General features: G+C 43.5%; 1 protein-coding gene across 1 annotated transcript in view; it reads left to right on the top strand.

Annotated features, from left to right (window-relative positions):
• The window catches only part of T265_14202 (hypothetical protein), a gene marked incomplete at both ends in the record, with an annotated part of 144,129 nt that overhangs the window by 123,634 nt on the left and 2,351 nt on the right, over positions 1 to 18,144 (top strand). Inside the window, 4 exons of the mRNA XM_009172509.1 lie at positions 2,733 to 3,233; positions 13,767 to 14,040; positions 14,450 to 14,494; positions 14,900 to 15,026. Of these exons, the coding sequence (XP_009170773.1) occupies positions 2,733 to 3,233; positions 13,767 to 14,040; positions 14,450 to 14,494; positions 14,900 to 15,026 (947 nt within the window). The remainder of the gene's footprint in view (positions 1 to 2,732; positions 3,234 to 13,766; positions 14,041 to 14,449; positions 14,495 to 14,899; positions 15,027 to 18,144) is intronic.

Here is an 18,144-nt window from a genome sequence, read left to right as displayed (position 1 = left end):
CTTTATCTGCTGACCAATGATGACCATGTAAGACTAGCACCTCTCGCGTTTTGAAAGGGTACAGGTTACAGACATGGTTAACCGAGTGTACTTGAAACGGCAACCTAATGACAACTGAGTCCAATGACTTGATAAATCGGTGAGCTGGCTGAATCAGTGTCACTCTGTTGCAACACCACAGTCGGTGTTATCGTTGAATAATATATACGGTTCTGCTGAATGGTCACTTCGCCCCTCCAACTCATTTGCGCTTGCCATTAGTTTGTTCAGGGTAGCGGTGCATTTTCCAGTTTCCCAGTTGTGTAAACCCTGTGACTATTTTTCGCTAGGAACTTTTATGATCACTCGGCCCAGTAAAGTCGGACGAGTCCTCTGGAATGTGCTATCGCTCAGGTATGGTGTTACTGCAGATTGTCAGACAAGGCAAACCCTACCTTCACTAACAAACTTATTAATCACCGGTTTGATTGATCGCTGAAGTGGTGGCCTGAAGTGGAGGCACTGACTCATTTTCTCACAGAGGTGAGAATGATGAATCACTAAGCCAAAATTCTTCACGAATTACCGGTGGTGCAAGCTGTGATCTGATCGATAAGCACGGCAAGTGACCCAGACAGCATATCGACAATACAACACTGATGCTTCGCTGCCTAACAGTTTAATTGAAGGCCTTATTTTGATGAAAAGAATAAAATCAGATGGGAAATAGACTTAATGCCGGTCTACTACAATCATTCTGATGTGCCTAAACACGCAGCTACTCATGCAGACATCTGGGTAGAAGTTAAAAACAAGAAGGCCATTGACATGGATTAGCAGTCATATCTTGCAACATCTCCAACTAGGCACGGTAGGGATTACTTGGACCCCATCCTGGAAGGCGAGTTGCACTGATAAGATGGTGGCTGAGATTGGGGCGAAAAATCATTGTTGAGATGACCCGCTCAATCAACCCTATTTCCACCTCTTGGGGTAGACGCGTAAGTACACCGGACCACCAGTGTGATCCACTCTCAGTAGGGTGTGTTGAGTCTGCATTTGGTGTGACCTTAACTTCATTTTCTAAACACTAACCCAGCATTTCGAGAGAACGAGGCACTGAAATTCCAGACAGGCGATAAATGAATGTTGGACGGAGGGAGTCAAAAATGATACGGGGATGTCTTCATTATTGTGATAGGTTAACACGTCATCCTGTTTTTTCTTCAGATACCGATTTTAGTTGTCATGCACACATCATTCAGTCATCAGCCATCACTTTACTGTCGGATATATCGTCCATATGCGTCTCTGTATACTGTGGTTCTTTAATGTTATGTGTAGACAAACTGGATGATCCAAGACTTCGCATTCATGATGGCCCTGGGTTCTCATCATTGTTCGATGCTGTTAATCTGATACACTTAAAGTGAGAGTGTGGTAACATCGGCTACATGGAACTAGGTTAGAGAGGAGAAGACATTAGAGAACTATCGGACCGACCCAGTCAGATCAGTTACGAAAATTGCCCTCCTGCTGTTTTAAGAATCAAGTAAGTCAGCCCAACAGCTCTGCCAAACACGGAGACACATTATTTCAGGTCTGAACTACTTGCCAGTTTGTTGCAGTTTCATATCGTCCCGGAGATTTGTGCGATTTGCGCTGCTGACATTCTAAACAGGCTCGAAACAGCCATGCGTTGCCCCCAGGCATTTTGGCATAGAACAGCTTCACTTACAGGTCGAAATACCGACTGGAAAACTCCTGAATTTCTTCACACTGTTAACAGGAAGTTAAAACCTCTAGACACTAGGGCGTGTTGTGTTCTACATGCTGAAGTCGTGAATAACCGTTTTGATGATTTCACAGTTTGTTTTCAGGGTCATGATTTTCGGCTTCCAAAAGCATTTTTCTGAGAGTGTACTTTATCCGACACACTTCTTATCATATGACTTCACGTAGATAGTCGTTTATCCCTCGGTTAATTCGGCCCACTATATCATCTTTTGACGCGTCTACTACCTGGTAGAACTTGTTTCTAACCCCATCGGTATACTGTTATTTTACCCGGTTTGAATTCCTTGCGGTTGATCACTGTCCAGTTCCCTTCGTATTCTCTAAATTTGTTAAGTTTATCGACCAAAGTGGTTTTGGTTAATACGAACTACCGTAAGATCAGTGAAGCATAAAATTAGAAACAGCTCTGCTGTATTTTCGTGCAATGAGCTGAATAAGACACCAATGGTCACCTAGGTCACAACAGTGAATAGATCATTCGAATCGTCTAGTGATCACGTGACTTCATTCAGGGGTCTACGGAGAAAAGGTGCGAAACACGTCACACAGATTAGTTATTGATCCTTCAATTGACCGACTTTCTAACAGCGGTGACGTGTTGCTAACACCCACCGAAACTAGTGCATTCTCATCTGGTGGTTGAGCAGCTTCCTTGTGTTTGTTCATTTTGAATTGGGTTTCACATTCCCCCTTCATTGTCCTCAGCCTTCGATCGTGTCAAATCTCTGAGTCGACTCTCAGAGGATACATGAACCAATCTTCCGCGACTGATGGGCATAGTCATTCGGTTACAGTAGTGATGGCGTCGCGTGATAGAGTATATCCTGATAGCATGTTAGGTTGGTGCTCTAAACGAAATCTGGTTAAAATCAAGAGAACCAAAACTAAGGTTGCTATTTCGAAGATAACTGCTTTTCTGTCTTCACTACCCGCTGCAATTTTCTTATAAATTACAGACGACCTCCAATCGGAACTGGTAAGACACTATTTGATTGAGGTAGTCAATACACCTACACGAGGCGTACGACTTAAAGGATTCGCCAGCGAACCAGTGTTCCCAAGTCTGGCGGCTTTGATTCACCAGCACACTATTGATCCGCTGGCGCTACCATGTCGGCTGATTCTACCACCGGTCCCAACGAATCTACCGTCATCTGGAAGTGCTACACTGCCTTCTCTGGTAATTGGCACTGTGAAACATGCGCCAGCAGTCGAAGATGGTGCAGTGCCAGACAATGTCACCGTTGCCAGTTCGGGTAGCGTGAGAGGAGCACCGCCATCCGAAGTAGGTTCGTTACACACTGACGGACCTGTTGGCCCTCCTCATCGAATGGATGGCATTGCACAAATGTCAATTCACGTCCACGACAATCCTGTCCCTTCACACAATGTACCTTATGTGTGCGTGGTTCGCGAAGGTTCCTCGCCCCAAAGACGTTCACCACTGGATATCACGGGTAACCAAGGCCTGAGTAAGTTCTCTGGTCTTGTATCCCTAACCCCTGAAAGCACATGAGGCTGAATGACGTGCTCAGTTTTCTTCTTTCTCGAATCACTACTGAAAATGCAAGTTGGGTAAAGTTGGTAACACGCCTTACGGAAAATAGCTTGCCAATAGCGATGAAGCGAACATCACCATAACATTTCAAATTTTATTGAAGGAATTATAGGTTCAAGAGTAGAACCAGGAGTAGAAATAATGTCTTTAATATGAAAGAAGCCAATCGCGCACGACTCAGTTATTGTATCTCACCATTGTAAGCAAACTGCTGAAGTACGATTCAAGTCTGGTACACACAGGACACTCGCATGAGGGTGGGGAAGCCAGTGGGAGCTTCATTTAACAGCGGCTGAGTAGTACGCAAGCACTGGTTGCGCATTAGGAAAGTTCACTAGGCCAATGTCATAGGATAAGTAAAACATGAAAGCATGCGCGCACAGGATGAAAGGATGACGCATGCACTGTTAAGCCAATCAGAACCACTCAGCTGCTGGATCGATATCAGGCTAGTCTTACAGCAAGTGTACGCTCGTATAAATAGAAAGCGAGTATCCGTGCCCGAAAAGAAGGGACAGTGAAAACACATGCTGGACCTCCGTCCAATAGCATGGTTAGCGTTGACATCGTGGATAAGATATGTACTCTATTTTGTTATTCTTAAAGCCGTCTCGCTAAATCTCAATCCAGTAATAAAATATCCGTATGACCACACCAGCTTCCAGGATGACCGGGATGACGACCGGAGAAGTTCACTTAATTCATTTTAATTTTAAAGTTTAATTAATTTTTTAGCTTACTAATTCACTAGACCCCGAAACACGGAGGTCGTTATTTTGATCGGCAGCAGTGGCGTAGGTCGCGTAGCTGGACTTGAGTTTGGATCCACAACTCCTTGTATTTATCAGCTCGCCTGCAGTTTCATTAGAACTGACCGGAGTCAGGAAACACGAGCAAAGGAGCACGTGCCCAAAATACTCCGCACTATATCAACTAACGTTAACCCAAAGCTGATCGAATCCAGGGTCAAATCGTCTATCAATAGGCTTCTAATTCACCCACAAGCCGCGGAGTTGAATTCAGCTCACCGTTCCGCGTCTTAGCGACCAGCTGGCGGCCACATAGGTTGAAGTTCCTTGGTATGACTTTGATTAATCGTTCCAAGCCTGTCCGTCACGCTCAGAATGACCTAAGAATGGCTCTGAGACTCCTAAATTTTATTGTCGGTTACGTTGTTTCAGAATTTCGTAAATGTCGTATCCCATACTCTATTATGTGTCTTATGCCATTTGACATGTTTTACAGCGGAAGAGAGTGTACGAACTATATTCATCTTGGAACCATGTTGTACTCACTGCTTTGTTCAAAACGAGATGGGACTAAGCTTCTTGAACACGAATGTGTTTCCTCATCTGGTTCTCAGTATTCATTTGTCTAAAGGGAGGGAGTGTTGAGCAGCCCGTCGACTGTCTTTGAGTGCTGCATGTTACCACATGAGTCAGTTCAATTCCTAAAGAGTTTCTATCACGTTCTGTGCGGATGCCCATGCTTATCGTGGGGGTCGTTCAGCCATCATAGCGCAATCAAGTTGAATGTGCAAACTGTGTCCGAATCCCGCATATTTCTTCAGTCAGCTACCATAGCGCACTGGAAGGCTATTGACGCTGAATAAATCCATCAGGTTTATGTCCAGCGAAAACAATTTACAGACTGGTTTCAGCTGAACTTATGTAAGACTCGCAGTAAAGAGTTGTGAACATTCGACGTGTTTTGTCGGACAAACATTTCCATTGTTGGGATGATTAGCGGGACATCATTCGGCCTAATCAGACTCTCCTGACATCCACCCAACATGCAGTACATCTTAGCCTGCAGTGAAAGGCTTGTTGTGTATAACTACATTACCCTTTTAACTAAAAATTGCGTCTGGATAATAATGCCATTAGTGTAGCCTCACTCTGTGTGTGACTGTGTGCTCGTTGACTGGAGCAAATTGCGAAAACCATGAAGAGAAATCAGTCTCCACTTCCGAGTGCTGGAAACATGTGGTTGCGGCATACTTCAAAGCGAATGAAAATATATCTATTTTGGTGGCTAATTCGAACCAGATTTGCAAGACGAAGATGAAATTCGATACAAAAGGCACATGGAAACCAATTTCGAGATAGACACTTTCATTAGTAAATACTGGCAAATAATATTCTGATTTCTGTTAAGAATTTTACCAGAAGGTATTTAGGTGAGATGAATGAAGCGACGCAATGCTCGAAACTCTCGCACATACTTACCGAATCGACAGAATTGTTCGCTAATTCAGTGCTATGCAAAACAAGTTAGCAAACTATTCACAAGGGTACTGAAACTCTTCGATAGCCCACGACCGGTTTCGCCCTTCTTGGGGCTCATCGGTCAGGTGCAGTAACTGGGTTCTAGTTGAACCTGGAAATGAACAGATTTCGACAAATACACTCATCTGTTTTACTGGAGGCCCACCTGAAACCCAGATGAATCTCTCGTTTATGCTATTCTCTGTGGCCTTTTGAAGGGTTCTCAGTAACCTTGTGCGTAGTTTCCTTTATGGCCAAGCCCAATTTTATGAACACATTAGTGAGCGAAAATATTGGGCGCTTTCGAGATTTGCATTTTCGCGACATTTGCGCGACAACCCGATGATGCTACACTGATTCAGTTCGTTACCGGAATTTTTATCTTACTTTCCGGTGTAGACACTGACAGATGCAAACTTATTCATTGAAATGTAGTACTTACAGTCTAGTCTTCGAATCAACTAAAATCTGCTTAATGGACATTTGTAGTTAACCCAAGACAGCTTTAAAAATGAGATTTTCATGTCCTTTGACGCTTCAGAATGTGGAGTTAGTGCAATCATAATGCATCATTTTCAAAGCGGTTGAAGAAGTTGTTTGCCATTCATCTCGCCCACTGTCAATAACAAAATAATTACGAGTGTGCTATAAAAGGAGCGGTAACTGTGTTTTCTGCCATAAAGACCTTCGGGACAGAGCCGCGTGATCGACATTTTATCTTTTAACCAGACCACAGGGCCTTGACGACTGTCTTCGATTCCCATAAGCTAACCCGGTTTATGTTGTCAATTGTCCCCAAAGCTGGGCTGATATGCCTCTAGGCTATAATTTCGGTATGACTTACAAAGCGACGTCTTCTTTTCCTGAGTCGATACACTGTCCCATCTGGACATAGTAATCGCACCAGTTGGAACTGCTAGCAAAATCTGCCTCCTATCTATGCCCAAGCAATTACCAGAGGAAATGTGCATGATACTCTGGTGTTGGGTGTTATTAGATATCAACAAGATAGATGCCCAACAACAGCTTTTTCGTCAAAAAGCTAGATGGTTGTCCAGTATTTTAAAGTATCAAGAAGTAGAACTATTTCGCGAGGGATATCCTCGAATAAGCAGAATTGAAATCATTGCTCAAGTTTGCCCTATGTTGATTAGTTTCTCACAGCAGTGCAGTTGTTCTGAGATACCATACGTGGTGATTCGTTTGCTAACTTGGAAGCAGTCACAGTGGAAGTTCTATTGGCTATGGACACGGCGAATATCTACTTCGTGGATCATATCCGTATGAACTTTTATCCGGATATTGCTTTGTCGTAACTACGATATTTGCGCTGTGTTGCGTATGTTCACGAATGGGGTGGTCCGCTATCTAGGTCCCTTCGAATAAGGTACACTCAAAGGGACCACCTACTCCCGTAATTAAGTGGAATTCAGCGCCAGACGGACAAGTGAGAAGGCCAACGAAGTGGATCGGTATTTGTGGCATTACTAATAGCAAAGTAGGACCACCTTTCTCCAGAATTTGATGAATACTAACTCCGCCTGCAGCGTTAGCTGACCAGTGTCTGGCTACGGCGGGTCTGGATGTTCAAAATTCAACTTTCACTCTACCGGTTGCCTCAAATTCTCATTCTTTGTAACTTAACTACCGCGAAAAACAAATGATCTGATGAGGTTTGTCATAGAGGATGAACCTAACGGTGGTCAGTTTGTTTTCCGTAATAAGCAACAAGGAAATGACAAGTGTGAAAGCTGTATGAAAGCTCAGCTGTAGGTCGAGGTATGTGTCTGTGACCATTCGTAGGTGGAACGAAGACCGTTCAGTTCAATCAGAAAGAATTTGCAAGTCCCCGCTGATCTAACCTTATTTGGTTAATCACTGCCCAATTAAGAGGAACAATGTCGCTGATAAGTATTGCTTGTTTCCTTCTGAAGGTACTTCCATGAATCATACGTCTATCAGTTCGCGTAACCTTGAGGGATGCAGGCAAAAAAGAGTGGAGAATTTTTCTGCCAAATGCCCTTAAAGTTGATTATCTTACGAAAGTTTGTCGCAGGCCAATTCTGTCCGAATACGTCCCATCACAAACTACTAATTATACTAAACTACTAAGAGTGAAAGCTGATAAGTTCGGTAATGCCAGCTTTGAATAATAGAAAGATGACGCAATATTAGGGTATGTTCAACTAGCATCGGACGTCGGCTGTACATTTCATCAGAGTACACGGCTACCAGACGGATGTTCTTCCTTCTGATACTGGACTGCTTTTGAGAACAAGATTGGGACAGCTACCCGACAGGTCAGTTCCGATTTAGCAAAGTATCTCCATCATCTACTTTGTTCAGTCGCCAATTCATCTCAGTTACTCTTCTTCACGTGAAAGCGAAAGTGGGTACAAGTGACCAAATAAACTAAAATAGGCGAAACAGTGAATGAAATGTAGAGTAAGACGAGTTTTAAAACCGTGGAAGAAACTGTAGTATGCCTGTCTCAATTACTGGGGTCCTAACCATAAACTCTAGTAGTATCAGGTTTGGGGATCATCCTCCAAGCGGTATCATTTGGAGACTATCATGCAATATATGGTGATCACATATTGTTCACAATTTGCAGAATATAGAAATGATAAGCCCGAGTACATGTGTCATGTTTATGTAGCATAGACGAAAGGACACCCCTGAGGACACGTTCGAACCACTGACGGCTCGCCAGGCAGACCGGTGCTCTATCGACTAGGCTACCGGGGACTCTCATTCTCCGTCGAGCTTATGCACCCAAACTTTGCAATGGAGTGGCCACCGTTTGAACATCAGTGACATTAGTGAGCCCCTTGCATGACTTCCTCAACGGGTTGGGTGCTAATAGTGTCCAGACATCCAAAAGGCTTTGGTATGAAGTGCTGGAAACTAAAAAGGGTTTTCAGATGTTGAAAGGGCAGACTCGAACCGCCGACGTAAGTAGGTAGAGCACATATGTGGGGTCAGTGGTTGAAGTCGTTCCGGAGGCGTTTCTCCTACCTCACGCCGCGTATACCTGACCTCTCATTTCAAAATCTACCTTATAATAGTTTATCTTCCACGATATCGTGTAACGTGAGAAAAGACTGATTATCCAGCTTGTTTCGTTCAGCTGACAGATGTGGTCGATACTCCAAACGAAACTTTCTACATCAGAAGGCTCGATTTTACCAAGTCCAGTGGGCTTCCTACCCTGAATAGACTACTGTATTTCCAGGTCATCCTTAGTGCTATTATTGCACTAATAACGATTCGCTGTATAAAGGAATCTTGTAAGCAATTTAGCAAAAGACTCCTGCAGATTTTCACCATGTTTACTGCGACGCAAAAATTTGTCGGAAAAGCCAGTAGAGTATAGCGAGTTCAGTTAAAGGAAGGAAACCAAGTCACATGAAATGAAGCTTTTGTAACCGAATGGTTTAACTCACAGAACAGAACAACGACCAGAGACAAGCTCCTCGCGTGCCCGATTACGGGGACGAGACAAGGGTCAATTTTAGAGCATACTCTCTCGCCTTGCGGGGCGCAGTGGGGCAATTTTCTATAGTACTTTTTAATTAACTTTCCAAGGAAGAAGCAAAATGTTACTAAACAGTTCCACCTTACTAGGTGGAACAACATAAGCTTTGGTTGGTGCGAAAAATTCATTATTGTTAAAATCGGTCTAACCGTTCCACACCGTCTGGAACGAATTGTTCGTTTACTTGGTCCATTTTTCTGTCTGCTTTCCGATTACGTACATTATGTCTGCCATTTTCCTGAAAAGCTTATCCACATAGTTTTCACGTTACTTTGCCCCGTGTAGACTTACCATCTCACCATTTCCTAAACATAGATTTCGGAACTCTACACCACAGTTCAATGCGAGATCTAGATTGGTAGTCTGTATTTTCGATCAATCGTTTGACGCACTTTGCACTTAGTTATATACTTCTATGTGGGAAATCAGGTCTGTTGTCCAGTAAGACCGTTGTTCGTCCACTTTTGAATGTGATACATCTAGTCCAGCACAGTTTCTCCATAAAAACTTGTGGCGCATGACTCAGTGTGTGAAAACCCAGGTACAAAAGATGAAACGGATTGCTTAGACAGCGTTGGTATTGGTACCAGAAGAATACAGCCAAAAATTACTGAATGGCCTCACGTTGTTTGTCTGAAAATAATTAGTGCAAATAGAGGTCATAATCTTAGCACCAACGAGACATACTACTGATGAAGCGGGCAAGTAGTTCAAATGACGTCACAGCATCCGATGGAAGGTCGATTCAGAAATTATCAGACCGTTTTGTAGTGTTTATTCATTAGAGTCAAACGTTTAAATGACGTCTAAGAAAGCCTAGGAGGACGCTTGGGGATGTTTTCTCCGACAGAAAATCGTTCCGGCGATCACAAGGAATGGAAACATGCAACTAATTTCCAAACAAGAACGACAATTATTCGGGAATGTATAGAAGGATGAAAAAGTCATAATATTGCAGGTGGAAAATGGACGAATGAAGGTGATAATGGACAAGCCAGATTACACTGAAGAGGCAAAACAACTACTAAATGACACGATGACCTATTTGTCAATAGGTCATGATCCAACATAAAACATCATCAATCAACTGCAAGCAGCGTGTGATGTAACGAAGCGGGAACGATGGAGACTGAAAGCCGATAGCACCAACACTGTACAATTCGACGGACCACCAAAGGTGCACAAAGAAGGAACCCCACTTCGACCACCCGCTTCACTTCCGGGAACTTCACTTTACAAAGTAACAAATGACCTATGGAGATTAAAACACCTGACCTGTGGATCGAGGCACAATCAATAATGCTGGTCAATTTCTACGCAAATTAAGGAACGTCAATATAGAATACGACGAAATCATACTTTCATTTGATGTTACACTACTTTTCACTTTAATCAATCGTAAACTCACCAGAGGAACCAAGGCGGAGCTGCTTCAGGATAATCCAAACACGACAGAAACCATGAAACTCGAACGTCCACGGAAACTGTTGAACTTTTGCATGGACGCATACTTCACCTTCGATGGACAGATATGTCGACAGCTGAAAGGAACTCCAATGGGATCTTCAGTATCGAGATGAACACCACGTTTGAAGAAATCAAGTTAACGATCGAACTGAAGAGGAACAACCGACTACCATCCTTGGACGTTTTAGTGATGGGACTTTGGAGACCAGAAAGGGACACATACGGATCAACTACTGAAATACAACAGTGATCATCCACTGAACCACAAGATACTGAAATACAACAGCGATCATCCACTGAACCACAAGGAGAGCTGTCTAGACCCTGTTTAAGAGATTGGAGACAGACTGCAGCACCACAGAACTACGGAAGAAGGAAGATAATCATCTATTCAGAGTATTCCAGAACAATGGATATCCAAGGAATTTTATCAAGACAGGTTTGAAGAAGAAGACATCCCAACAATACCAACAGTAAGCCAGCAGAAAGGTGATCTTGCCCTACATCAAGAATATATCACAGCTCGTAACCAGATTGTGGGCTCAAAAAGGAATCCTCATGGCCCACAAACCGAATGCCACCCTAAGGGAACTAATCTCAAGACCGAAGGACAACCAAGACAACCAAATCAACTGCAACGACTGCAACAAATTCTACGTTGGACAAACCGGGAGGACGCCAAGCACACGAATAAAGGACCACAACGCGCCCGCCAGAGGACATGACTCCCTATCCTTAATATCCATGCGCGAGGACCAAGAAGACCACAGATTCAATCTGGAAAACGCAAAAATTTTGGCCCACAGAGACACAAGACATGAAGGGAATTTCTGGAAGCATGATACTCAGTGGCGGAGTTGATTAACTGATGCATTGAGCTGGATTCAGTTTACGCACCACTACGTACAAAGAACCAACACCTGAAACAGAATACTCAAGGAGAACCGAATATCGTATTCACAAAAAAAACAAGGAGCGCCTCGGAGTCGATTCAGTAAAGGTCATAAGTCGAAACTCGAAAGGTTCAAGAACAGAGGTCACTTCTATGGAGGTCACTTCAGCATCGACCAGAGCACGAAAGCAGGGGATGTCAAGCTCAGAGGTCATGTGGGCGTCGACGAACCAGAACACACGATAACAGTGCGACCAAGGGAACTGCCCGACCGAACAACTAACCGTGATCGAAGGTCAGCCCCGGCTAGCAGCACGTATATTGACACACACTGCTAAACACAACCATCAACCCATCGCTACGCACCACTACGCTCCCAAACAACGCACGGATGATGTCACCTTGATTGGTGATGAAACGTTTGCAATCGAATTGCCCAGCTCAACGAACAAACCAACGATCATCTACACTACTTCTATAGGAATTACAGGTGTAACTCAGCAACCAACCACACGCCGTTTGTAAGTATTGTAAGATGGTGTTATCATCTTCATACCACAAAGGGACGGACCACCCAAAGTACTTCAAAGTTTAGTTGCTTTTCAGGTTGTTGATGGGTACAAAAGAGTCGTGTACAAAATAAACTTGGCGTAAAAAGTGACTTATTTTCAGACAACCCAGAAGCTGGTGTTACTCAACCCATTTCAGGACCAGAGTTCTGTGAATATCTAGTGTTCACAAGATTTTGTCGCCAATATGTACAATATTATATCAGCAAGAAAGTTGCGTGAGCTGTTACTAGCCCAGTTATCACATGAAAAATACATGTTCTTGTTGGTAGTGCGAGTGGGTTTAGAAATTTCTAGTGGGGATTTCATTTTTGTAAGTAAGGCCAACCTATGCTGACAAACCGAGAAGTAATGGAGACCCATTTCGTTCTTATTGAGAATCATTGGCAGTGCGCTTCTTATGGAAATCTGGCGAATCTCGAATCCGCTACCTCCAGGCTAGCAGTTTGAACATATGACCGTTTGTTTGAAGAATGACTGGCGCGATATCCTATCTAAGTGCCAGTTAATCACACTGATCAGCCGCTCGTGACCGAACGGCCAAGTGTTCAAACTACTAGCCGGAATGTTTTTGGTTTGGGACTCTGCGGTTTCGTGAGATGTGCTCTGCTGATGATTCTCAATGAAAATCAAATAGCTGTGAAGTACTTCTTGGCTTTTCGGCGTCGACTGATCTCACTCTAGGGACCAAATCTACATTGAAAAATTTAATTTTTGGGTCAGATACGGCAGTAGTGCATCGTAAAGGAACACATATTTTGGATGCCCCTACCTGTCAAAACGACCAGTTGTGTGGGCAGAAATTCGATAACCACAGGTACTATGCAGTGAATCGCTATTGCGCCAGTCCAAGCACGGCTCATCAACTTTCACTGTTTTATTATCTCACCTGAAATCCCCACTAATTCGTGATCGATAACTTTAGTGCAACAGGAAGAAGAACATTATGAGACGGATGGATGTGCATGTGTGCATTTGAACGGGAGTGATAAAAGACATCGTGTGTTCTAACTGTCCACTGCTTTTTCACCTGGTATTCTCGTTCTCCTGATGAAATATATACTGTGGATTCGCAAATCACCGCTCAGTTTTCTAAGTTTGATCGTAGAAAATCCTTAAATGAACATCTCTGAACCTGAAGGACTTTGAGGATGTTCCAGCAACATATTTTTTAGATTTGAATCCTAACAACTAAATTTCTCATTTTGGATGGCCGTATCAGTTTTTCGTGCGCCGTCTAGACCGCTATCAGAAGACCTACATTGGCAAGAAGTAGAAAGTTGTTCCGGTGTTCTAGGGTTTGTTTTTCACTTCCTGGGGATGTCTGAACTAAAATCGATTCATCTTGAATCCAATACGGTCGCATCAGGGGACGTTATCTAGTCACCCACCTCTTATACATAAGGGTTCTTGTGAGTTCCACATTATGTCAAGCGTCGTTAGGTGCGATTTTGTGATGGTAAGTGGTTGCGTATTCTGCTGCGACGATCATGATTCAAATCCATGTCGGGCGGCTTGATGGCCATCCTTCTTTCACCGACTAACCAGTATGGAGTTGTGTGCAAAACTTAAATGCTGACTGACACGTAGATAATGATAATAATAATTGCAACAATAACAAATGATGACTATATGAACCTCGAGTTCCTAACTATTGTCTGTTTGACTCCGTCCAATCTAACTTCTTCCCCACCCATAGCTTTTCGCTGTCTAATGCTGGGTTCGGTGGATACGCCTCAGTGGAGTTCCGAACTGTGTTTCGCTCGGGCTGTAGACCAGCTTATTCCTTTGACGCTCCTAACAGCATCCGAATGTGATCATGGGGTCAGCCGTGTACGCTACACCGAGGTACAGCTACACGTGAGCGCACACGATGGGATAACCATCATTGACCTTCAGAGACGTTTGTTCCTACGGCGGCATCTTCCCAACCACGTGTTGTTGTATTGCGGTCTTGAGTCAAGAAAGAAAGAGTAAGCCTGTTCCCAGCATATGTTGTACTGCTTTTTGCACAGTCTCGATATCATATTAGTGTGTGACGTGATTCCGCCATAAACTGTTCAATTTGAGCGCGTATGTTGTGCATAGTATCGCTGATTGTAATTGCTTCCCAAAGAACCAAAGAAAAAAGTGAAAAAAATTGATATGAGGACTATCACTACCTTAACGGTATTGCTAAGCCTTGTTTCTCGACGTCACTTGGCTAAAACCGTGGAGGTCGGAGAAAAATCGCATTATTTTCACTACTGTAAATGGTAGCAGTAGTGAAAGACAACCCAGAAATGGCAGGCTCTTGAGGATCCAATGTCTCAGCTTAGTTTAATTGCATACCAGATTTGATTGCACGGTTTTATGTAATTTTAATTCTTTTGACCATTACAGATTTTCGCATCCAGAACACCAACTTCAAGGCCTCGTTCACCCAAGGTATGTTTTCAAATTTCTGCCTCACTATGAACCGAATCGCCTTGCGATACTTACTCAGTCCAGATCTGTGCTGGTTTGGACATTTTAATAATTTTTCATCACTGTTTTGAATTCCATGCTATAATAAGCAAGATCAGACTCCAGCTTCACGTAGTATAGCCAATGAAACCAAAGTTCAGTCATCCAGTTTATACATGAGCTGGCTAGAGAGGTATTCATTCTCAATCAATTGGAAAATGTTTGGGAACGATTGGGAGGTTATCGTTTCAGAGAGGTTTGCTAAACGATAAATCCACCTATGTTTACCAAACCTCTCTGAAACGAGGTATTCATTCTGTTCCTAATCAGGCCGCAACAGCAACTCAGTGGTTGAATGTTATATATTCACATCTATCTCCGTTTTAGGATTTTCGGAATTGTTGTCCGAAAGGGAATCAGCGAGTGCACAACGCACGTCTTTTCTGAGCTGGATCGGGCACACACGGCGGATTACGTCGTTCAACACATCCGAGCAACGTACCCTCATATGAATGTGCGGTAACCTGTTTTAGAAACGTTGAATTCTGGCCTTTCCCCTGAACCTACCGCTACTACCACTATTCTTGTTATTCTCAAGTGCATGCAACTAGAATTCGTAAATACGCCGATACAGTGCTGTTCTTTTTTCTTTAGTCACCCACCGATATACAGGAGGTGGAAAAAGCGGTTTCTTCTACTACTTTCATTCGATGCAAAAAAGATGAAAACTATCATCGGATATAGTACATAAATATCAGTCACGCTTTGATGCGTGGGTTTTACATCATCTTTATCTTGTTTGGGTCAACCAAACTTTCGTACTTTTAATTTCGCTTTCTCAAAGTTTTCCGCGGTCATTCAACCCAGTACAGTCCAGCATCTGCATCTTCTTTATGCGTATTATTCCTACCAAGGCGGTTTGTTTAATTTAACGCCTCTTCAACCCGTGAAGTCTTTTTGGTGAGCCATTATGAGTAAAATCGTGAAAATCCTGTCGCCAGTGATTGGGACAACACAATGCATTTGATCCGTGTTGCTCGGACGACTTACTGTTTCTTCCCCTGTCTTCAAGTGATTCTCCATATTATGTTCCTGACCTATTCATCCCTAGCTTTTCCCGAGATGTTGGCATTCACGTTCTGCAATATCACTGTGATGAGTTCTCTCCTCAACCCCACGGGTGAGAGAAATGGATACCTTTTCTTGATGTAATAATGGTTGAGTTTCCGGCACTTTGGTCTCTACATGCAGTTTATCTGATATTCCAACTACTATTCTGTATCGTCAAGCAAACTGTTTTCTCATTTTGTACTTTCTGCTTGCCTACAGCACGTTCAACAAGAGCATGTCTACCGCTTGTAACAATAAAGAGGCGTAAGTGATTAATCACTTATTCGCGTAACACCACGGGATGGCTCACGGTGTAGGAAACGGTACGTAGTTGAAAATTGACTACCAAAAACTTTAAGTAGCGCATATGAACGATGGGAATTAATCGGGATCCTGTTGCATGGTGTGATTTTAGAGGGCAGAACGCACTTTGACAGTCCATAGGCAAATTCCAGTTGCCACTACTGATTGCTGCTTAATATAGATCGAACCGATTTATCATGGAACTAGGATACTTTCTTTGTCTGAAGCTGTTGTATTTCCGAGGTCTCCGTATGTGCCGGCTTCCCTCTCCAACAAAAATATGTTCCTTTTTATATTCATTTGGACGCCATGTTTGTCAAGAATGAAGAAAACTGACTGATTTGGAGCTGGCTGGATGATGTTTTGTATAGCCACACAAGCCGTACAACGATAAATAGACTAACCAACCACCAAACACGCCCTAGTGAGGATCCTAATTGGTCGATGGGGGTAAGCCACGTGAGTGCTACTTAGCCATCAATGACGCGATCGAACAAATGAACCAAGCTCCGACGCTGCACCCTCTCTTGAAAAGTTGTTAACTGTTGGTCTCTCTCCATCTATGAGGCGATAATTAGGTAAGCAAGCTATTACATCCTGATTAAAGTGGCTTGAATTATCACCATAATAAGGGGGAGATAGCGTGGTCCCCAAGTTTTCACTGATCTTATTTTCGGCTTGAAAACCAAACTGTATGTAGGTGGCCAAGTATACTAATTTCAAAATTATTTTTTTTGGCCACTCTGCGACTAACCGCACAACATGTATTTGCTCATAGACAGGCGATTACTGCCGTTATTAGTGCGATGGTACAGCCGTGGACTTTTTAAATTGTGTAAGTTCCAAAACTACGTCAAGAGCACCAGAAACTGCTCATCCAATCGTCATTTCGATTCTTCGTACCAGAGCAACTGACCACATTTTCAAAGTAGGCAATACTTCCCTAATTTGTCGCGGTTGTATTCTAATAGCGCGATATTCAATTTCCTCTCCCAGCAATATAAACGATTTGTCGTTTGAACGGTCATTTTCTGGTCCTGGTACGCCCATTCCCGCTTTCCACACAGAAGCTCTGCATTGAGGTTTCACACAGACTGTAGCTCTTCAGAAGGGGTGGTGTGGACTTGAATGAGATGCATGTAACACACAGAGTGAATGTGACCACCATTCCATCAGCTCATGCTGAGCACAACCGTAACAGCGCATTCGAACAGGCTAACGGACTCGAGTTTGAGCGATGCAAACAAGTGTTTTCACATGATGGGCTGACTTCCATTACCGGATTCACCCGTCACTCTGAATTACGCCTTTGATTCCCCGGCCACAGTGAGTGATATCACATGCGGTTTACAATGAGGCACGCGCAATTCCGCCTGAACATTCAGTACACAGTGAAGGAATAAGAACAGAGAGTGACCAGTAGAGGCATTTCTAAAAACTGGCACGCCCAACTGGTGGCTTATTGTTGTCAACTAGGTATATTTTAACAACCCAGGCGACGTGGATCGTCTGGTGGGCCGCACTGCCAAGTCACATACAGTGAACCGAAATTGAGACCTGGATAACTCTCCAAACTCGTTTACCTACTTTTCCCCTGTGCTTAGTGAATTCTATTTGTTCCTCTCTGCCATGGATTTTGTATCCGCTATTCGCCTTGCTAAACTGGCCGTCCCGATTGTCTCTGGTAGTTTCCATGTGTATGTTTGTGTGCACATATTCGTGCATATTCAGCTCGACTTGCTCTGATTTGTTCTACGGTAAACCCCTCGCCGTAACTCTTCCCATAATACTCACGAAGCCGATCTCCAGTGCGACGATCAGAACACACACTGTCAGCCATTCGAGTTCACAGTTCTGTGAGTGGATTTTCACGCTGCGCTTCGCCGGTCAAGGATAGACAAGCGCACCTATTGTTGAATCTACGAGAGCGCGCAGCTGAGGCCTGTTACTCGTGTGCAAATAGCATCTTGGAGATTCAAACACATTTCTTCTTTTTGATATTGACTAAAACTACTTGCGTAAAGGATAAAAAGGTAGACAAACAGACAGGCAGACGGACAGACAAACAGAGAGAGAGACAGATAGACAGACAGATAGCAGACGGACAGACAGACAGGCAAACAAACAGACAGACAAACAGACAGACAGACAAACAGGTAGACAGACAAACAGACAGACGGACAGGTAAACGAACAGACAGACAGACAGACAGACAGACA

The sequence above is a fragment of the Opisthorchis viverrini genome (genome assembly GCF_000715545.1).
Source record: "Opisthorchis viverrini unplaced genomic scaffold opera_v5_157, whole genome shotgun sequence".
NCBI lineage: Eukaryota > Metazoa > Platyhelminthes > Trematoda > Opisthorchiida > Opisthorchiidae > Opisthorchis > Opisthorchis viverrini.
The sequence above is the reverse complement of the archived record's forward strand: the minus strand, read 5'-3'. Positions and strand labels throughout refer to the sequence as shown.